The sequence below is a fragment of the Eublepharis macularius genome, chromosome 4 (genome assembly GCF_028583425.1).
Source record: "Eublepharis macularius isolate TG4126 chromosome 4, MPM_Emac_v1.0, whole genome shotgun sequence".
NCBI classification, from domain to species: Eukaryota; Metazoa; Chordata; class Lepidosauria; order Squamata; family Eublepharidae; genus Eublepharis; species Eublepharis macularius.
In genome coordinates this window covers 174791819-174814211 of record NC_072793.1, presented here as the reverse complement: position 1 = coordinate 174814211, position 22393 = coordinate 174791819, and the positions used below count along the sequence as shown (strand labels likewise).

The following is a 22393-nucleotide window of genomic DNA, read 5'->3' as shown; positions in this document are numbered from 1 at the left end:
AGGCAGTGGGCACACTTTGGGGACTTTGCAAGAAAAGAGGGAGAACTGCACTCACTGAAGGGAAGAAGGGCAAAGTCTGGAATATCTGGCTAACTAACAGCAGCCACTCCTGTTTCCTTGCAGGTGTCCTGACTCCGAAGTTCCAGTTCGTTAAGCAACAAGGGAATGCTGAAGGTATGGAGGAGATGGGGTGACGGTGGACCTGTCCCGCTGATTAGTGCTAACTGCCCCTTCACCTGAACCCACCTGACCACTAGCCTCTTCAGATGCGGCCCAGCAGGGGAGGGGGCGATGGTGCCTGTCCCTGCCCGCCCCAGAGGCAGTTGCCCAGAAAGCTACTCTCGACCAGGTGTTTGTAACTACCAGCTTGTTTCCTCCCTTAAAGGTAAAAGCACCTCAAGGCAGAGTGCATCCTCACCAGACGGTCTGGCATCAGCTGGTCACTGCCGCTGCCGCTCTCTACTATGTGCATCTTCTCAGATTTTGGAGTGTGGGGTTTGCTTCGGCCGTGGACCGAGGCAAAGCCCACATGTGTGTCTTTCTCTTGCAGGCACGTCCCGAGCCTGTCTGCTCCTCCCCGCCCCCCCAATCCTCTGCGAGTGACATTCGGATCCAGCCCAGGAAGCAATATCTCACCGCAGCCCGCATCTCAACCTCGCCCCTGGGAGCAAGACGGAGGGCTGTGTGAAATGCCTTGGCTCCCTTTCCAGCCTAGAAACAAGGGCGCTTTTTCCAGTTTACTAAAAACGAGACGAAAAACAACTAACTTCTGTGTTTGCGTGTCTGACTTTGTCCTTAGCCCCTCCCCCAACACCTCCGTCACATATTTCCACTCGCACATCCCTACAAATGTATCAAGCAGAGACCGTTCAGCCTCCCCACCCCCCTCCGCCCCCCAATGTAACGTCAGGCAGAGGGGTGGTACTTGAACTGTGGCCCAGGACTGTCTGCGAGGAGGGGGGAGGCACCGAGGACTTTCATTCTCTGGTAGGCTGAGCGGCTGGCATCTGATAAGCCAGGAAGACGGGGTGCAGGTGGAAAGCTGCTGCCAGGGGGTGGGGGTTGTGTTTGCGGAGGCAGGGATGGGCTTGGCATGGGGAGGGTCTCTCAGAGCAGAACCACAAGTGACAAAAGGCACAGATTGGACACTTGTCAGCTTCCCTCAAGTTTTGATGGGAAATGTAGGCATCCTAGCCTTGCAGCTTGGCTCTCTGACTGCTGTCCAATGGACTTTTCAACTGTCACTTGTCCAACATTCCGCCTTGCTGCCTACATTTCCCATCAAAACTTGAGGGAAGCTGACAAGTGTCCAATCTGTGCCTTTTGTCACTTGTGGTTCTGCTCTATGTTCACTCGGGGGGGGGGAATCTCCCCGGTACTGGGACATGGCTGTCAAGGCCCAGCCCCCACTCTCGCTTTGTAGAGATGCAGTAATGTGTTCCCATTGCGTGGCAGCAAGTCTGAGCGTGATTTTCCTTCCCCTCGTTTCCAAACAGCCTCTCACGTGGTTCCCAATGGGTGTTCCTGTCACTCATTGGCGGCCCCGCCTCCCCCTCACCTGCTTCTCCGGAACCTGGGGACTGATTAGGGTTGCCAGCTTCCAGGTGGTAGCTGGAGATCTCCCGGAAGTACAACTGCTCTCCAGGCAACAGAGATCAGCTCCCTACTGTCTGGCCCTACTTTTCAGCGGGGAGGAAACCTTTTTCTTTTGGTGGTGGCAGTGGAAGTGGGCATGTGCAGGCGCTCTGAGCTGCGGCTACTGGCCCGGCCCTCATCAGAAATGGGGGCTGGACGTTCGGGGGGTGGTGTTCGATCTGGACGCTCACTGTCACCCCTGCCCCCTCCCTGGCAGGGATGCCTGCCCCCTAATGGGGGCCTATTGGCGGCAGCGACGGCAATCACAGCCTTCCCATTGGCTGCGCCACTGCTGTTCTCTCACTGGGATGTGAGGGGAGGGGTGTGGCCATTGGCTGGTGTGAGTGGGGTTGTCAGGGGAACAGTGGGCGGGACCTCCCAGGGGCCGCTGCATTTTGCCTCGCCATGCTCGGGCGCTGGCGGGACTATCCTGCGAAAGTCATTAGGGTGCCGTCCAGCGCCGCCCCATTTACACAGGCGCACGAGCGACGGTGCAGCCTGGGGGGTTAGGATTGCACTGTTAGGATGTGTAAAAGCTTCAATTGAGGAAACCCACAAAGGGATTTTCTCATAAAAAGTAGATCTTTTTCTTTCCCAGACCAGTACTAGTGCTTGAGAGAACAGCATTCTCTTGCTTTAAGTTTTGCCCTTTGGCATTTGTTCAGCCAGCAAGGTGTTCCAAAGGTTAATGGACAAAATTTTGCAAGGCTTTTACCGTCATTTCATTCCAAATTACAGTGAGCTGGTAGCCCCTTTAACTCATCTGTGCAGGAAGAACGCCCCAGTTAGAGTGCAGTGGACACCTGCTTGCCAACAAGCTTTTGAAGACATCAGACAACCCTTAGCACATGCTTCAGTGTTAAGACCCCCTGATTACACTAAACCTTTCATTGTAAGAACAGAAGCTTTCAAGAATGGGTTGGGGGTGGTCCTTTTGCAAAGGGGTACAGATGACTGCCTCCATCCCATCGTGCACCTCAGCCATAAGCTGTTGCCAAGGGAGAAGAAGTACAACGTGGGGGAAATTGAGGGCTTGGCCCTAGTTTGGGGGCTCAACAAACTTAGAACGTACCTGAGTGGGACACATTTCCACCTTGGAAACAGGTCACAATCCCCTCACATTCATTCACGGGATGAAGGAGACAAACTCATTCTGAGATGGGCCTTAAGCCTGCAGGACTTCTCCTTTGACATCACACACATGAGGGGGAAGGAGAATGTCCTAGCTGATGCCCTGTCCAGATGTCCTGATGATACTGAGTGAAGCTATAATGGGATTATGTGTATTCATCCTTAACAATCCAGTTACCTGTATTCTGTAATTGTTGTATTCCTACTACATTTTAACTGTGTATTTTAGTTTTCTGCTAACACTGCTACCTCTGTATTGATACTTCATGCTGTCAGTTATGTAGAAGTTATTTATCTGCGTGCTAGCTGCCATATGCTCAGATGCTATTTTGCCCTACTTTGACTTCTCCACCATGATTTATCAATCCTGTTGGAGAATTGGGGGGGGGGATGTCTAGCGGAGCCACAGTGAGCCCAATTGCCTACATGGGTTCAGGCTTCCAAGTGGCCCAGATTTGGCCTGACACGCTGGGAGTGGAATGTGCTGCTCGGTTAATTAATTGCACCTATGAGCTGTTGCCTAGAGAAGGTGTCCTTGAGACACAAGGGGGTCTTGGCTCCGCACGTACTCCTCCTCAGTCCTCAGGCTAGCAACGCTGATTGCAAGTGTGCCCTGATTGGCTGACAATCATAGAAAAGATGGCCCCTCTCTGTTCTGACCACCACGCTTCACGCTCTCCCTGAGACTTCGTTGGCTCATTCTATGCTACCTTATTCCATCAGCATGTGAGAGACTTTGCTCCGTGCCAGGCCTGAGATGGCCAGACCTGCCTGGCATGGTTTATGGACTTTGTTTGTGAGTATGAGCCTCAAGTCTCTTCAGAGAAATGCAAGTTAGCAGGCTTATGTGTTAGTCAGTTAGCTTTAGTAAAGAGTAGACAAGCTGTTTGTTATTTTGATGCCTTTTGCTGGTACCTTAATAGAGTGGTTCCTGCACCCTGCATACACTCGTCTAAGTTAATAAAACATCTGTTATATAGACGTCTTGTATCTTGAGTGTCTGACCAACTGTGTGCAAGATCCCCCAGAGTAAAGAACCCGGAGACTGGTGAGTCTCAAGCAAGAAGGGTGGTTCGCCTTCCCAGGAGGCCTGCTAGGAGTCTGAGCGGCTGTAATCAGCGCTTGGAACGGTGGGCAGGAGGGTGGCAGACACACACACCAGACAGCCCTCCTTTTCTGTGCTGCTTTTTCCCCAATGTGGACTCACAGTGGTTCACTGAATTCCCCTGCTCTCCGTTGTATCCTAACAATAGCCCTGTGATGAGGTACGTATGTAAGGGTGAATCTGTGTGACCAGCTCAAGGTCACTGAGCAAGCTTCCGTGGCAGAGGTAAGATTTAAACCTAGGTCTCATTGATCTCTGTCAGACACTCTAAATGCTAGACCACACTGCCTCTGGTAGCTCAGGTATGTGCTCAACCCCCTTTGCTTTGTCGTGGAGGGGATATTTTCCACCTTTCTTGAAAGTAAACCTCTGCTTCTGTTGCAAACATCAGAGGGATGTATGGTCCAGAGCTAATCTGGGCTAGGATGTTTCAATTCCCTTCATTTTTAACTGCAAATCTCACCATCCTTTTGCGACTGAAGGACAATTTTGAGACTCCTCGCTTGATTTTTTGATGAGTTATGCCTGCAGCCAGAGAACCTTAGCTTGGAAATAGCATGAGGGTGGGAAGTCCTAGGGAAAATCTGTAAGTGATGCCAGTCTATTCTAGGAATTGCTGGAAACTTCATGGTTTTACTTTAGAGATTCTGGTGATGCCTAGAAAAATGTGAAATCACATTTCCCAGAAGTCTTTGAATTCAGTTCAATCCCCCTGGTCCCACCCCCCAGGATTATGCACTCCACCTCTTTCATGACTTTTGCAACTGATTTGCATCTACTCCCCCCTCCCCTCACCACCTATATATCTCTGGCCAGTTTCTTCATACCCTCCATGCATTTGACGAAGAGGACTGTGGTTTTCAAAAGCTTATGCTTCAAAAAAGTTGGTTAGTCTTAAAGGTGCAACTGGGCTCTTTATTGTTTTGCGACTACAGACGAACATGGCTAACCCCTCTGGATCTATGATCAGGGATATCCAGGCTCCAACTGAAGGCTGGCAACTCTAGTTTGGCTCCCTCATAATGGAGCTTCTGGGCCATTTGCTGATTACATTTGGATCAATAAGACTTGCATGTACTTGCTCAGATTGTGCTCCTTACAGGCAGGGTTCCCAGGTACCCTGTTACAGCAATTCATATCCTATCTGGGTGACTGGTCTCAGAAAGTTGCATTGGGGACTCCTGCTGAGCCCCATAGCCAATGACCTATGGAGTCCTGCAGGGCTTGATTTTATTTGCCACACAATTTGATATTTACATGAAGCTGCCGGGAAAGGTCATCAGGAGGTCTGGCTGCAGCGTCACCATTAAGCAGATGATAGCTGGCTCTACCTTCCTTTTCCATCTAAATCTGAGGATGCTGTTGGTGTTCTAAACTAATACTTAGAGTCAGTAACGGGCTGGAAGTGGGTCAACAAGCTGAAGCTTAATCCTGACAAGACAGGTTTTCTGGGTTAATAGAAGGGCAGAGAAAGGAAAACCAGGCAGCTGTGGTGGCTCAGAGTGCATTTACCCACTTTTGATCTGGTGGGTTATATCCACAGTGATCCATGCCTTAGTTCATCTAGGCTGGACTACTGCAGTGCACTCTACTTGGGGCAACCCTTGAAGAGTGTTCAGAAGCTGCAGGTAATGTAGCTAAACTGCTGGTCAGGGCCAACTATTGGGAACGTGTCCCTGATATTGCAGCAATTACTTTGGCTACTGATCTTATGCTGAGGTTTTGCTGGTGTGCCAGCTTTGCCCATTCCTGGTTCTCTGAGATCTAGCCACAGTGATCCATGCCTTAGTTACATCTAGAGTCCAGACTGTTGCAATACGCTCTACTGTACTCTTGAAGAGTGCTCAGAAACTGCAGTGAGGGCAGAATGCTGGGGCTCTGTGGCCCTATGCATAATTTTACAGACTTCTATCACATCTCCCCCTGAAGTTATTTTTTCTCCCAACAGAAAAGCCACCAAAAAGCCTTTCCTTCTCAGGAATTTGTCTCATGCCTTGATGAGTTCCATCACCCTCTCCTGTACTTTCCCCATCTCGATGTTATTCTTCCTGGGAGAAGGCAACCAGAACTGTTCAAAGTATTCCAAATGCAGCCACATCCTAGATTTCTATGTGAGCATTTCCATACTGGCTTTTTTATTTTTGGTCCCTTTCCTAAAAACTAACATAAGCCTTGTTAAAATATTTCTTACTGAAAAAGAGAAAAGTCCTGCCCTCTTGGGGTGGGGGTTACAAAGAGGCTGAGGAGTGGCTGCGAAGGACCTTTTCCTACAAGCCTCAGTGCGGAGCAGGTGAGTGGGAGCTCAAAGACTGTGGAGTTGGGAAATCTTAACTTACCTTATTGACAACAGTGCTTGTTTGAAAGTCCAAGTGTATTCACCTGGTCTCCCCGCTCCCCCTTAAAATAACATTTTTTTATTTGTGCAAACGGCAGTTGAGGGTTGAATGGTGGAACCACGCTCCTGTGACCAGTAACCTGTCCCTGTTTGGGCTATAGATCCAGAGGAGTTAGCCGTGTTAGTCTGTAGTAGCAAAATCAAAAATTGTCCAGTAGCACCTTTAAGACTAACCAATTTTATTGTAGCATAAGCTTTCGAGAATCACAGTTCTCTTCGTCAGATGCATGTTAGTCTTAAAGGTGCTACTGGACTCTTTTTGATTCTGTTTGGGCTAGAAAGGGTTACACTGGAAACCTGGTTTTGTTTGCCTTCCAGGGCCAGGCGATGTTTTGATTGCGGTGCAGTGACCCCCAACGACTGAAGCGCCCCCCCCCCCCAATTCAAAGCAAACGGTTTGAGTTCTGTCCCCTTTGCAGGGAAGAGGGGGAAAAGTCCTGAGTTGGGGGTGGGAAAATGGGGAGGGGGCTGAGCAGCATCCAGTGGAGGGGGGGGGTCGGATACCTCCCTTCCTCCCCCCTTCCAAGCTCAGCCTGCCTGCTTTTCCCCAAACCCTCAGACCGAATCCCTCCAAGGCCAGAGGGGAGCCCCCCTTCCCCCGCTTTGCCGAAGGAGAAAGTCCAGGAGCGCGCGCAGCAGCCCCCTTGCAGCCCCCGTTCCCCGTTTCCGAGGAGCGCAAAGCCGGGTAATGCTGGGGGGTGGGGGTTGACAAGTCAACCACTGGGTTAAAGTGAGAGAGTCGCAACTCCTAGACGTGCGGCGAGGGGGTTGGTGGTGAAGAGGTCATTTCCTGCCGTGCCCCCTCCCTGCGTGGGAGTGTGGCTTTTGTCTTTCCCACGGTAGCATCTGCTCCAGCCCAGGCGCGTTTGGTGAGTTAAACTCGTGTTTGCGGGGGAGAGAGAAGGCAGAGGCTGGCGGGGGCAGGGGAGGGGGGTAGGCCGGACAGTGGATCTTTAGGGGTCCTTGAAGACGGATTCTGCCTCCTTATCTGCAGTCGAAGCGCAAGATCCGGATCCCCTTAGAGGCCCCTTCTTTCTGCAAAGCCGGGAGAATGCCGGTGGGGCGGAGGCAGAGGCCAATGGCTTATGAAAGACCTGCCCCCCCCGCCCCCGCCAGCTCTTTGGCAGACCTGGACTTCTGGGCAGAAACTTTTTCCCTGAAGGGCTAGTTTTCTCTGTGTGGGGAGATTTCAGTTCCTAGCGGGCATCTCCACTCCGCCTTGCATCAGGCCGTCCATCCCATCACCTCAGGGCACCTCATTCCCAGCCCCTCCTCCTAGTTGTGTGGGGCAGGGCGGAGGGTCTTGTCCTCCCTCAGAGGGGAGGAGGGCGCAGTGTGGCGTCCAGCAGGGTCAGGGATTTGACGAGGGAGGGATTTGGTGAGGTTTGGAGAAATCATGCCCAGAAGGGGAGGGGGACAGACTGATAAGGAAGGTGGGACATTCCCCCATAAAGAATGGCTGGGTGGGGGGAGATATCTGGCCTTTAGGAGAACTCATTTGCAGATTTGTTGCTTTAAGTATATGCTATAATCTGTTTGTTTAAGAAAGATCCTACTGGGTAGTTCTAGGTTGTTAATATGGCAGATTGCTTATGCTCTGTTTCAGCAGTTCTTCTACTCTGTGTTGGATTTTTGCTGATTTTATGTCAGCAAATTTGCATTTGTAAACCCTATTGTATTTTTTGCTGAAATGTCCTTGATATTGACTGTACTAGTACCACACTGTGTAATCCACCTTGAGTCTCAATGACACGGGGGGAAATAAATGACATAAATAAAATAAATAAAAATAGCCTTCCTTGATCAAATCCAAGAACTTGAATTGTTCCCCAAAGCAAATCCAGAGACAGATTCGCTGAAGGGACTGGCATAGAAATTTCTGTGCAGCAAAAAGCTTCTCTTTCTTTCTCTCCCTCCCAGGCAGCAGCGGAAAGACACCCTGGATAGTTTCTCTGCTTTCTCCTCCGTGGGGTGAAGGGAAAAGTCCAGCCATGCAGCCGGCTCAGGTAAGGGAGGGGTTAACTGGGGAGACGCGCAGGGAAGGGAGGGATGCTTCCTTCTCTCTTGCAAGGCTCATATCGAGGCTGCCTGCTTGGAAGGTGGGAACGTGGTCACATCCTGTGTAGGTTTTCATGTTCAGACAAGAAAACAAGACTGTGCCACAAATTTCCCATGGAAAGGGATTTGCTCTTCTGCGTGGATATCTCCAGCCTCTTCCCCACCAGGCTGCTGGCCCCTGTGAATGAAGACAGCCCCAGTGGGCCTCAGATGTCCCCAAGGAATACAGAGAGGGGGAGGGAATGGTCCCCAGGGGGCTCTTCTCCTCTCCTCTCCATTGTTGCTTTTCACACCATTCTCCTCCACTTAACTCTCCCAACAACAGTCTTGTGAGGTAGGTGAGGCTGAGAGGCTATGAAGTGATCAATGTCCCTGGAGAAGCACTCATGACAGAGAGGGGATTCGAACTCAGTCCTCCCAGGTCCTAGTACTTCACTCTAACCACTATGGCACACCGGCCTTTTGGGTTTTCTTTCTCATGGACCTCCTTTCCAGTGATATAAAGATACTTTTTCTTCTCCTTCCAGGGTCCGGTGTCCTTTGAAGAGGTGGCTGTGCATTTCTCCCAGGGGGAGTGGACCCTGCTGAGCCCCTCCCAGAGAGCTCTGTACAAGGAAGTCATGCTGGAGAATTTTGGGAACGTGGCCGCTCTGGGTGAGGACCCTTTTCTCCTGGGCTGTCTCCTTCTGGCTGTGAGGAGTGACTGTAAGGAACTCCTTCATGAGAGAGGAGGTGGTCAGGCTGTCTGCCCTGGGCCCAATGGGTGCCACCCAGTATGAGCCTTTCTCTGGGGTGGGAGGGGCCATGGGCTTTCCTTGTGCAGAATGAGCCCCTTCCCTGCAGTCCTGTGTCAGGACCACTAGAGAGGGCATCGGAAGAGGTGCCAAGTGAGCCTTGATGTGCAGCCAGCTGTGTGACCTTGGACCTGTCACAGCTCTCTTAGAGCTCTGTCCGCCACATACCCACCTCACTGGGGAGAATAATGACATACTTTGTACACCACTCTGAGCGGGCGTTAAGTGGGCCTGAAGGGCAGTAGATATGTCAAATGCTATTGTTATTAATAAAATGGGTCTACAGGACTTCCCTCCAATCTGGGTCTTACTTGGGCTGAGATACGGCTGTGGATGAATCCTTGCTGACTTTTGTGTTTCTTTTTTTCTGATAAAAGGACCTCAGATTGCCAAACCTGACCTCATTTCCAGGCTGGAAGAAGAAGAGGAGCTCTTTCTCCTGATCTCTGACGAAGAAGAAGGATTGGCAGGTAGCTGCTTCAGTCTGTTGTGGGACTGTGTGTTGCCTGCATTTCCTTTCTGGGGCTGGTGGATTTCTGTAGCTTTGTTTCTCCTCACAGTCTGAGCCTCTTGGTTGGGTTGTGAATGCCGAAATGGCGCTTGTAGGTCTCGAACATAAGAAAACAGGCAACTCCCCTCATCAATCCCTTTCACTGGAGGGAGCAGGCCTTGATCCTGGGACGTTGGGCCTGCAAAGCAAAGCATCTGCCCTTCCTCAAAGACAGGACCAAAAACAACCCCAGACAGGTCTCCTAGGAACACATTCTGGCTCCTCTTTCCATTACAGAGGGTAGCAAGAAAGGTCATTTCATCTCTGGTGAGGGGGACTGAGGGGGAAGGACACTGCAGGCCGTTGTTTTGCCCTGGGAATGAGCACTTGTACTGCAGGCATTGGTCTCAAGTTGCTAGACCTCAACGAGGAGCTTTCCCCCAGGTCAATTCTCTTTCTTCTTTCTCTGAGCTGCCTCCATAGGCCTCTGAGATGTTTACAGTCGGATTTCCTGAATAAGACCCTCTTACATAGCTTAAGAGTTCCCCCCTTTACATCAGTGAACATGGAGGTAGAAGGGAATTCTTAAAACCGCCCTTGTTAGAGAGATTCTCGTCAGAGCAGGGTCTCTTGTAGTTTGTTGTGCATGATGCTAAGAAGGAGGCTTTTGGTGGGTGCAGAGACCACATGGGAAATCTTTATCTTAAAGAGCATGGCATAGGATGGATACACAAGGAACAAACACTTGAACACCATAGAGGACAACTTCTGTGCTCAGATAATCCAGTATGGAAAAATGCAACTTCACTTACCATGTCTGCAGCCAGGTGAAAGCACTCCATTCCCACATACACAGTGGATCCAGCAAAGTTACGTAGTTCAGATAGTTGTCAAGGAGATCCACACCTTCAGAAAATCTTCAGAGGACAATGCTGTAACCAATTGTCCTCCAGCAGATCTTCAAGGCTGTGACACAACAGACGGCAAGGACATTTGTGGGTTGGGGGTGGAGATTAAATATTAACAGGTGAAACCCCCTGAGTAACTTTTCTGACTCTACCTGTTTGGGGAGGTGTGGTTTTCATTGCTGGCATTTATATCCTGGCTCACCGAAACCGTCTTTCCCCTAGGCTTGCCTAGGCTATCCATTCAAAACTCTTTTGAGGAGCAGACAACAGACGAATGGGCAGGAGAGGGTGCTTCTCGGGAATACCGAGTGTGGTCATTTGAAGCAGAGCCCGGAAGAGCTTTGGATCATATTCCAAGAAGAGGAAGATCTGAGGAAGATTTCTCAGGTTTCCCAACTGACAGCACTGGGGGTGAAGCCACCGGTGAAGGATGCCTGTACCAGCCGGAAGACACCTCATCACAGGAACTATCCAAAGAAGAGAGCAGCAGCAGCCTCAGAGAAGTAGATCCTGAAGGTATGTTAGAAAAAAAGTTCCAGGCCGACTCCTTTTCATAGAATCCCAGAGTTGGAAGGGACCCCCCCCCCAGGCCATTGAGTCCAACTTCTTGTAGCATGTAGGAATCCAGCATCCCACCCCCTCCCCACCAGGACAAAACATTTTTTCTATTTCTAGTATTTCTATATTTTTAATATTTTATATAAAAAAGTTCACCTTGCTTTGCCGACTGGAATCTCTGACGAGACTTCTCGTGCCTCCTCTCGAAGGAAACAATGCCCGGCTGAGAGTATGCAAGGTCAAGTGCTAACAGCTGCTCGCCTGAAAAGGGGTGTTTGGAGGCGGGGAGGTCTCCAGCTCCAGGCTGGTTTCTTCTCTTGTGTGAGGAGATGCTACATGGTTTCAGGGCACCCCTACTTGGATTCGCTGTTGTCAAATTACCTTGTTTTCAGCAGGAAAAGACAGGATAAACAGCATCGGTATTCATAGTTTGCATCTAGTTTGGGAGTCTTTGTTCATCAGTTTTCATCATTACTCTTTTTATTCTTGTGTTGCTGAAGAAAGTTCTTGTTGAGGCTTTAGCTGATTGAAAGAACTACCTGTTTTTTTGATGTAACCCTGTCAGAACCAGAGATCCCCTGCTCCTGTTCCTAAGATGCTGACCACAGCCAATTAGGGCCCCTCGAAGCCTTCTGTCTGTTTATCTGAGTTTGTTCAGCCCCTGGGTTCGCCCTGGGTGAATGTGTGTGCAGACAGCAAGCACTCTTGACACAGGCCAGTAAACGTATATTAAATCTGATTTACAGATTCCAGGTTTGTTCTTCAGATTAAAATCAGTCCAGTTACCTTCTTCATCTGGTGGGCAGCTCTCATCTGGTCATGTGCCCGCGAATCTCTGTTCTCTTTGATGATTGCTTCTGATTCCCTTCTCAAAGATTGTCTACCCTGGAAGACCCCTCTAAAGAATCGCTGCCAGTGGGCCTTGGTCAAGGATGTCACCTTGTGAGAATAAACCGGGGCAGAAACGCCACTGGTTTCTCCATTGCTTGAATGACTAGGCCGGAGTTCTTTTTTTTTAAATGTCAGATATGCCACCTGTCTTCAGACCCTCTATTGTGTGTGTTAATCCGTAATTTATGGGATGTATCTCAAAGACTGGCTTTGTTCTCCCCAGAAACAAAGGTGAGGGAAGGACAGTCTTCATTTTATATTCTCTGTTTGTTGTCCCCTTGGGATACAGTCATTACCATAGGAATGGATTCTCTGCCAGCTTAGTCATCTTGGAATTTAGAGTGAATGGAGAAAGCCGGGGGGGGGGGGGAGTGGAACAGGGACTGGGTACAGATTAAGTGAGTTTAACTTCTGAGCATCCCCAGAGTGCAAACACAGCCATCCCAAAGCAAAGGAGAAAACTCTGAAACTGATAGGTTGTAAAGCTATCCTATCACCACACCAGTTTTCTCTTTCTTTCTGCAGGAGGCATGTGGGCGTCAACAAATGAAACATCTGAGCATCCAGTGATGGCTAAAGTGGATACATATTCAGTTGCGAAATGGAAGGTTAAATATTGTGATACACTGAGGAAAGAGGAAAGAAAACCTTCGTCTAAAGGAAGAAGTAATTTCGGTCATTTACAAGGAGAAAACATTCAAGAAATTCCACTATTTGAAAAAAAAAATTCTGAAGAAACAGACGTTAGTATAGATTGCAAATCCCATAACAGAAAGAAAAAATATGAATGCCTGGAATGTGGAAAAAGCTTCACGAAAAGTGGAAACCTTATTTCCCATCAAAGAATTCACACAGGCGAGAAACCATATACTTGTCTGGAGTGTGGGAAAAGCTTCACAACCAGCGGAAACCTTAATTGCCATCAAAGAACTCACTTAGATGAAAAACCATATACATGTCTGGAGTGTGGGAAAAGCTTCACAACCAGTAGAAATCTTATTTTCCACCAAAGAATTCACACAGGTGAGAAACCTTATAAATGCAAAGAATGTGGGAAAAGCTTCAATCAGAGTGGAAACCTTAGTCAGCATCAAAGAATTCACACAGGTGAGACATATAAATGTCTAGAGTGTGGGAAAACGTACAGTCGGAGAGGAAAACTTAATTCCCACCAAAGAATTCACACAGGGGAGAAACTGTATAAATGCCTCATGTGTGGGAAAGCCTTCAGTGATATTGGAAAGCTTAATCACCATCAAAGAAGTCATGCAGGCGAGAAACTATACAATTGCCCAGAATGTGGAAAAGGCTTCACTAATAGAATAAGCCTTAATCACCATCGAAGAATTCACACAGGTGAAAAACCATATAAATGCCTGGAATGTGGAACAAATTTCAGTTCAAGTGAAGAACTTAATTCCCATCGAAGAATTCACACAGGTGAAAAACCATATAAATGTCTGGAGTGTGGGAAAAGCTTTAGGATTAGTGGACACAATTGCCATCGAAGAATTTTCACAGGGGAGAAACGCTATAAATACCTAAAATGTGGGGAAAGCTTCAGTCATATTGGAAGCCTTACTTCCCATCAAAGAATTCACACAGGCAAGAAGCCATAGAAATGTCTAGAGTGTGGGAAAAGCTTCAATCAGAGGGGAAACCTTAATCACCAACCAAGAATTTCTTACCCCAATGGGTCTCCTTGCAAGTTTTGTGAGGGAATTAGCAGCAAGTAGAGGCTAGGTGGGGGGAGGGAACAGGCAGGATCTCCACCTTTGTCTACCAGGTCCCAACCCTTAGATCAAATAACTAGACAGGTGTTTTTCCAAACCAGTAATTAACTTTATTGGTAGAGAAATAAAGCATACAAGAAAGCACAAAAGTATACTTCTACCTACATACCCACAGATTTCTAGGAAGGCAGTGGGATAATTGGAGAAAGAAGGGATTGAGGAGTAGTTGCCATATAGACGAATAGTGTTGTCTGCTGAGGAAAGCAGCTTTGAACAGCCAGCGTTCTTGCACAGATGCTCTGATTGGCCCTGAAGATGACAGCCTTGTGTGTCCCAGAAAGCTGCACACATTGCGATCAGGTTGGTCCATTTATACTGTAAAATGGACCATAAGGCAGGAAGGCACTGCTTGCCTCCAATAACAACCATTCCAAAGTTGCCTCTGGGAGAAAACAAGGCAAGAGATGTTTCCCTCCAGGAGGTGATAAAGAAACGGGGCATTTGTCTCTTGGAAGTGACAGAGGAATAACAACATAGCTTTTAAGTCTGTGATGTGAATCAAGGGAACAGATGAATGTTGATTCCTATTGTAAAATAAACCAGTTAGGGATGATGGATGACCCAGGAAGATTGGATAAGAAGGGTAATTTAAACTTTGATTAGAGAAGAGATGAAGTGAGATGAGGTGTTATCCGGGAAGTTGTAAAGCACCTTTATTGTCAGGATTCCTGCGTATCCCCAGGGCATGCGGGGGGGGGGGGCTGAAGGTAGCGTCCCAAGAGCCTTGTATTCCATTCTGTGGGGTTTTGCCGTTCTTAGTTTGGGGATGGATGGCCTGGGGATATAGGGAACTAGTGGGTCTCAGTCCAACTCTGAAAACCAAAGTTCAGCCTTCTCATTGTGGAAGTATCTGCAGCCAGGTCAAAGCGCTCCGTTCCCACGTGCATAGCCGATCCAGCAAAGCTAGATAGTTCAGACAGCCCTTCCCTGTCGTTGTCAAACAGATCCACACCTTCAGGAAACACGGACAGATGCTAGAACCCGTTATCCTCCACTAGTCTTTAAAGGGTGGGGCACAAGAGATAGCAAAGATATTTGTGGGTTCGGGGGGGGAGTTCATTATTAATAATAATAATAATAATAACATTCGATTTATATACCGCCCTTCAGGATGACTTAACACCCACTCAGAGCGATTTACAAAGTATGTCATTATTATCCCCACAACAAAACACCCTGTGAGGTGAGTGGGGCTGAGAGAGCTCCAAAAGAGCTGTGACTGACCCAAGGTCACCCAGCTGGCTTCAAGTGGAGGAGTGAGGAATCAAACCCGGTTCTCCAGATTAGAGTCCTGCACTCTTAACCACTACACCAAACTATTAGCAGGTGAAACCCCTGAGTGACCTTTCCGACTCTACCTGTTTGGGGAGGTGTGGTTTCCATTGACCATCTCAGGGAGTGGGAGAGCCTTGCGGGCATTTTTATCCTGGCTCACCTGTACTGTCCTTCCCCTAGGCTCACCTGCGCTCTCTACACTAAATGCCTTTGAGCAGACGATAAAGGAAGAACAGGCAGGAGAGAGTGTTTCTCGGGAATGCCCAGTGCGTTCATGTGAACCAGAGCCTGGAAAAGCTTCAGAACATATTTCAGGAAGAGGAAGATCTGAGGAGGATCTCGTAAGTTACCCAGCTGACAGCAGAGGGAATGAAGCCACCAATGCAGAAGGCGCAGTGCCTTCACAGGAACCATCTAAAGAAGAAAGCAGCCGCCTCAGAGAGAGAGATCCTGAAGGTATGTTAGAAAGCTCCAGGCCAGCTCCTTTTCATAGAATCCCAGACCTGGAAGGGACCCCCCCCCGCCCCCCCCCAGGCCATCGATTCCAACCTTGCAGCCCCATCACTCCCCACACACTCAGAGGACCATTGGCAGCCATTGAGGGGTCTTCGCTTGGCATCTCACAGGCGCGGCCCCCTTTCTCTCCTCAGAACGTTCAACCACCTCGCGCTGGTCCTTCAACCCTACTTTTTTATTCCATATTTAATTGATTGGGCTGTATGTAAAGAAACGTTTTCTTTTGTTCTCAATCCATGAATATGCTCTGAGTTTAGAATTCGGTCACAGTTTTGGAATTTGAATAAATGTTCAGGGTTTCTGAATGATAGTTTTCAGCTATTAGTGAACTTTCTTCCATTTCAAGCACACAAAGGAAAAAGAGCAGGAGAGAAGAATTAACAATTAGTCAGCCTACATGCTCAGTTTTTTCCCCATTGCTTTTGTCTTGCATTACGTTCCTCTGTTTCCATCAAACTTTTTGAAACTCAGTTAAACTTGAGAGGCGGGGGGGGAGGACTTGATGAATGGGTGGGAATTCAAACCTGTGTCTCAGCATAAAGATCTAATCTCTAAACCTCTCTGTTATATATCTCTTAGCACAGTTATTACATCAACCTTGGCCCCTCCCAAAAAAGTTTAGGGTAGTGATCCCTTTTTATCATCACAACCGTCCTATGAAGTAGCAGATTAAGAGAGTGTAGTTAACCAGGGTTATCTAGAGAGTTTTAGAACACAACAGAGATCACAGCCTCGACTAGAGCCAAAAATAGCATGACAACACTACCTTTTTATTGCACGTTTTCTCCCTTCTTTTACCCAGCCATGGTATCCAAGTAAGCAGGGAGGAAGTCGTATCGCATCATTGCTAATAAGCCACTTAAAAATAGCCTGCATGGAGTTCTTTGTTTGCAAAATGTATTCAGTTGTGTGTCAAGCTTCTTGTCCCCTAGTTTCACTTTGTAAAGTGACTGCGCTCTGGCTCTGAACTAGAACAGCAGGATTTGAGTCCGATGAGTCTTAGAGAACAACAAGATTTTCAGAATATAAGTTTTAGAGAGTCCGAGCGCCCTTATTTTTCTTATCTGTCCCTAACTCTCAAAAGCTTACACATTAAAAATCTTGTTGGTCTCTAAGGTCCCTCTGGACTCAAATCTTGCTGTGTATAAGGATGTCTGTGCATTTACAGACATCCCGATACACATGTGGAGTACAGCAGATTTGAGAAACACTGGAGAATAGCAAGGGATGCTCTGGGAGGTGCACAAACATACTGCAGTGCTGTGGGGAAGCAGGAATAAAAACCAGTTCCCCAAAGTCTTGGCAGAGAACCGTGATGGAAATGCCCATTTTTGCCTTCTCAACAGAACATCATTTGGTTCATCTCCCAATTTCATGCTCCATTTTTTTCTGTGCTAGTGCCAAATGTGATAAAACCAACCCCACAGATCTTTACTGGCTGCCACCTTCTTGCTAGACTTAGAATTGCAGACTGTGAATGGACAACCAAACTCTCAGTAGAAGAATCAGCCTATGCAGGGGAGGTCTGGACCTGAGCCATGAGGCTGCCCTAATCAGCCACTAGGCAGACATTGGTGCCTGTGGAAGGGCACCAGTCAGTTCTGTATCCTCAACAGCCCAATCACTACCGCTACTACCCTACCCCCACCCCCACCCCATGACCATCCACCTATGGCAGCAAGGACACTCCGGGGAGCTGTGGGGGATCGTACTCCCTAATTCCCTCACATTTTTGTGAGGCAGAAGCAGGGGACAGACCCTCATTTCTTGCCTCCCCACAACCCAGGTGGGGTCCCAGAGGACAGGAGTAGCCAAAACTGCTTAAACCAGCCTGAGTCCATGAAGAGGCATTTTCAGCAAAGCAGCTTGTCGATTGTGAGGACAAAGCAGGAGGCCCTTCTGTGGTGGCAGGAAGCAGAGGAATCCGACTTCGGGAACATCATTTTTTCTCTTAAACAATATGCTGTGCAATTGCTTCACAAAAAAGAGCATAGAGTTGAACAGCACAACATGACCACATCTGAGCACACAGAAAATGAAAACGTTAAGAATGCATCCATTTCTTCCTATATGGAAAACTTAATCTGTGTCCTGTTATCGAGAGAGACAGAAAGACCTGAACAGTGTTCATTTTTTTCATGTCGGATTGCCTTCTGCATCTGGCTGGCCACCTCTCTTCAGACCCTCTATTGTGTGTGTTAAACTGTAACTTACTGGATGTCTCTTGAAGGGTGGCTTGTTCTCCCCAAAAACAAGGGTGGGGGAAGGGCAGTCTCTATTTTATATTCCCTGTTTTTTGTCCTCTTGGGCTACGAAAGAAACCAAAGAATTGGTTTCTCTGCCAGCTTAGTCAGCTTGGAATTTAGAAGGAATGGAGAAAGCAGGGGGGAGGGGGAACTGAGTACAGACTGAGTGACTTCAACCCCTAAACATCCCCAGAGTGCAAACACAGCCATCCCAAAGCAAAGGAGAAAAGTCTGACACTAATCTGTTGTGGAAGTGTCCAATTATCACACCAGATTTTTCTTTCTTTCTGCAGGAGGCAAGTGGGCGTCAGCGAATGAAACATCTGAGCATCCAGTGATGAATAAAGGGGATATATACTCAGATGTGAAAGGGAATGTTGAATATTGTGATACCCTAAGGAAAGATGAAAGAAAACATCAGTCTAAAGGAAAAAATAATTTCGGTCTTTTACATGGTGAAAACACTCAGGAAATTCCACTACTTGGAAAAAAGCACATAGTAGGCAGTAGAAATAAAGGTGCAGCAAGTGGGGAAATTTTATCTAAAAAAACAGATAGTAGCATGCATTGGAAAACTCATAACAGAAAGAAAAAATATAAATGCCTGGAATGTGGGAAAAGCTTCATGAACAGTGGAACCCTTAATTCCCATCAAAGAATTCACACAGGGGAGAAACCATATACATGTCTGGAGTGTGGGAAAAGCTTCACAACCAGTGGAAGCCTTAGTTCCCACAAAAGAATTCACACAGGTGAGAAACCTTATAAATGCTTAAAGTGTGGGGATAGTTTTGCTCAGAGAGGAGGCCTTATTTCCCACCAAAGAATTCACACAAGTGAGAAGCCATATAAATGTTTGGAGTGTGGGAAAAGCTTCAAAAAGAGTGGAAACCTTAGTCAGCATCGACGAATTCACACAGGTGAGAAATATAAATGTCTAGAGTGTGGGAAAACATACAGTCAGAGAGTAAAACTTAATTCCCATCAAAGAATTCACACAGGGGAGAACCCCTATAAATGCCTAGAGTGTGGGAAAGCCTTTCGTGATAGTGGAAAACTTAACCACCATCAAAGAATTCACACAGGCGAGAAACCATATAAATGCCTGGAATGTGGGAAACGCTTCACTGATAGAAGAAGCATTAATCTCCATCAAAGAATTCACACAGGCGAGAAACCATATAAATGCCTGGACTGCGGAAGAAATTATAGATTTAGTGGAGAACTTAATTCACATCGAAGAATTCACACAGGTGCGAAACCATATGAATGCCTGGAGTGTGGGAAAAGTTTTACAACCAGTGGAAACCTTACTTCTCATCTAAGAATTCACACAGGTGAGAAACCATATGAATGTCTGGAGTGTGGTAAAAGGTTCACAACCAATGGAAACCTGAATTCTCATCGAAGAATTCACACAGGGGAGAAACCTTTTAAATGTCTAGAGTGTGGAAAAAGCTTCAGCCACAGAGGAAGCCTTACTTCCCACCAAAGAATTCACACAGGCGAGAATCCATACAAATGTCTGGAGTGTGGGAAAAGCTTCAGGATTAGTGGACACCTTGTGTGCCATCAAAGAACTCACACAGGGGAGAAACCTTATAAATGCCAAGAATGTGGGGAAAGCTTCAGTCAGATAGGAAGCCTTACTTCTCATCAAAGAATTCACACAGGCGAGAAGCCATATAAATGTCTGGAATGTGGGGAAAGCTTCAGGGTCAGTGGTCTCCTTAATTGCCATCAAAGAATTCACACAGAGAGAAACCTTATAAATGCCTAGCATGTGGGGAAAGCTTCAGTCAGATAGGAAGCCTTACTTCCCAGCAGAGAATTCACACAGGCAAGAAGCCATATAAATTTCTAGTGTTGGAAAAGTTTCAGTCAGAGAGGAAACCTTAATCACCATCCAAGAATTTGTTAACCCAGTGGGTCTCCTTACAAGTTTTGTGGGGGAATTAGCAGCAAGTAGAGGCTAGGTGGGGGAGGGAAAACAGAGTTGTACATACCTGTAACTATTGTTCATCGAGTTCTTCTGTGCACACACACTTTGGGACTGCACATGCACAGGCCTGCCAGTGGAGAAACTTATTAGCTCCTTTAGAGCCCCGATAGGTGTCGCTGCTCTCCAGTCATGTAGCCTGTCCACTTTTCCCGCCTAAAATGGGGCACATGACCTAGGAGGAGCAACTCCCTCTCCCTCAGTTCTCCGGAGCCACTGTGAACCCAAAACAGTTACCATTAGAGAGTTCACAGTGGGGCAAGAGGGAGAGATGTGTCTCTGCACAGAAGAACTCGATGAACAGTAGTTACAGGTATGTAAAGCCCTGTTTTCGTCATTGTTCTTCTGTGCCTCCCAACAGTGGGAAGATTACCAAGCTGCAGACAGTAAGGAGGCAGGGTGAATCTCTCCAACTCAATTTTATTGCATTACAGCATGAAGCATAACTGAATATCTTCAACATTCAAAAAACATGAATAAAGAATTCTTTTTTTGTCATCCCAATAACAACGACAGACATGGAAGGTTCAATATGTACAAGAACTATATACACATATATACGTAAATACCTGTCATGTCAATTGGAGCATAATAAACACTAGTGTCAACTGGAACATTCTTGTGTCTATTCAATAAACAACAATACATCAGATATATACAAGTACTGTCCTCCTTTGCATTACACAAATAGAGAATGCAACACAGCCCTTGCCACAGTGACATCACACATGACATCTCCATCCATTGCATAATGTTTAATGAAGGTCTCAGACGAGGACCAGGTTGCAGCCTTACCTATAGGAGCAACTGGTACCCCCCCCTTAGAAAGGCTGATGATGATGTTTGTGCCCTAGTCGAGTGGTCTCGGACCCGTAATGGGCATTTGACACCAGCTTCCTGGTATGCTCTATGGATTGCCGACACAATTCCCCTTGATAAAGTCTGGGCAGAAGCCCGCTTTCCTTTGTTGGGTCCCCCAAAACAGACAAAGAGCTGTGTGTCTGAATGAAAGTCCCTTGTCCTATCCATGTAAAAAGATAGTGCCCTCTTTAAATCTAACAAGTGCAAAGCGCTCCTGACTGGGGAGATGGGTAAAACACAGGTAGGACCACCTCCTGTGACACATGAAAGGGGGAAACCATCTTAGGCAGGAACTGCAGACCAGGTCTGAAAACCACCATATCAGAGTGGAATCTCAAGAATGGTGGATCAGACCTTAACGCAGCAAGTTCACTCACCCTCCTGATAGAAGTTACCGCCACCCAGAAACATACTTTCCAAGAGAGAAGCTCCAAAGAGCAGGTAGCCAGAGGCTCGAAGGGCTTCAACATAAAGCTGTGAGCGCACAAATGATAGTGTGACCATTGGGGAACGGGACACTACGGGCGGATGGAGGTTGAACATCCCCTTCAAGAATTTTTTAGAAGTTGGGTGAGAGAAAACAGTATGGCCCTCAACTGGTCCATGACTGGCAGAGATAGCTGCCAAGTGCACTTTTAAAGAAGTCATAGCTGGGCCAGCTGACTTCAAGGCACACAGATAGTTCAAGATACTATACAATGGATTCGGTTTCGTTTTCTCGGCCATGTCGGACGCTCCTCTCCGCAGGTCCGGGAGGAAGCGCCCGAGCAGCCTGACCGGGCGGCTGATCTGCGAAGGTTAGCCCCCAGGACTCCCAGTGAGGGAGGCAGGGTCCGGGACGCGGCGGGAAGAGCCCCCTGAAATTGATGCAGGGGGTAAATTGCCCGTTTGTCCCTATGGAGGCCGGCAGACGTGCGCGGCACCTCGAGTGCTGCCGGGCCATGGAAAACGGCAAAGAGCAGAACTAGGCGGAAGCCTGTAAGTAAGCGAATCCCTTCTGTTATTACAAGCGCACGCGAAGGAGTGGTAAGATCTGAAGCTAAGAAGGCTCGTTCTTCCCCCTCGCTGAGTTTCAGAATTTGGTCGGCGGTCCCCCCCCCCTAAAATGGCAGCGAAAAAGCAGAGTCCCGCTTTGGGCAAGTCAATCTCGGCAGCCCTGCAGGGTAAAGGAGAGTCGCTCGAGGACTTGGTGAAGAGGTCGGTTATCGAAGCCATAAAGCCCTTTGTTGACAAGCTGAATGAAACAGATCAAAGGGTGGGCTTAATTGAGAGCGAAGTGAAAACCATTAAGGAAGTAGCGGGGGGGGAGAGAAGTCTGCTCGGGAAAATGCGTCACTCGTGAAGGCAACAAATAAAGAGTTAAAGCTGGTGGAGAACCAGCTGATCGGGCTACAAGTGGAACGAACACAAACAATTTTGCGCCTCCAGAATGTGAAAGAGGAGGAAAATGAGGATTTAAGGGATCTGGCCTCGGAACTATTGGCGACACCTGCGAGGGCAACTAAAGAAGAGGTAAAAAGCGCCATTTTGGAAGTCCGTCGGGCTTCTTCAAAATATGCAACGAAGCGTCAGCTGCCTCGCAAGATCATCATCGATTTTTCATCTAAGAGGATCCGAGACACTATCCTATACAACTCATATAATGCGGATCTGGACTTTCTGGGTAATAAAGTTAAGATACTGAAGGACGTTCCATTTTTAGTTCGGAAAAGGAGATTTAAGTATAAAAGGTGTGCAG

At 47.7% G+C, this 22393-nt stretch overlaps 1 protein-coding gene across 1 annotated transcript; it reads left to right on the top strand.

The window, feature by feature from the left end:
* Window positions 1-8876: 8876 nt before the first annotated feature.
* LOC129327191 (zinc finger protein 23-like) lies at window positions 8877-20410 on the top strand. The gene is given in 7 exon segments (XM_054975675.1): window positions 8877-8978; window positions 9496-9588; window positions 10739-11032; window positions 12491-13072; window positions 15214-15489; window positions 18089-19549; window positions 19552-20410. Coding segments are annotated over 7 exon segments (2883 nt in total). The 5' UTR covers window positions 8877-8944; the 3' UTR covers window positions 19695-20410.
* Window positions 20411-22393: the final 1983 nt, after the last annotated feature.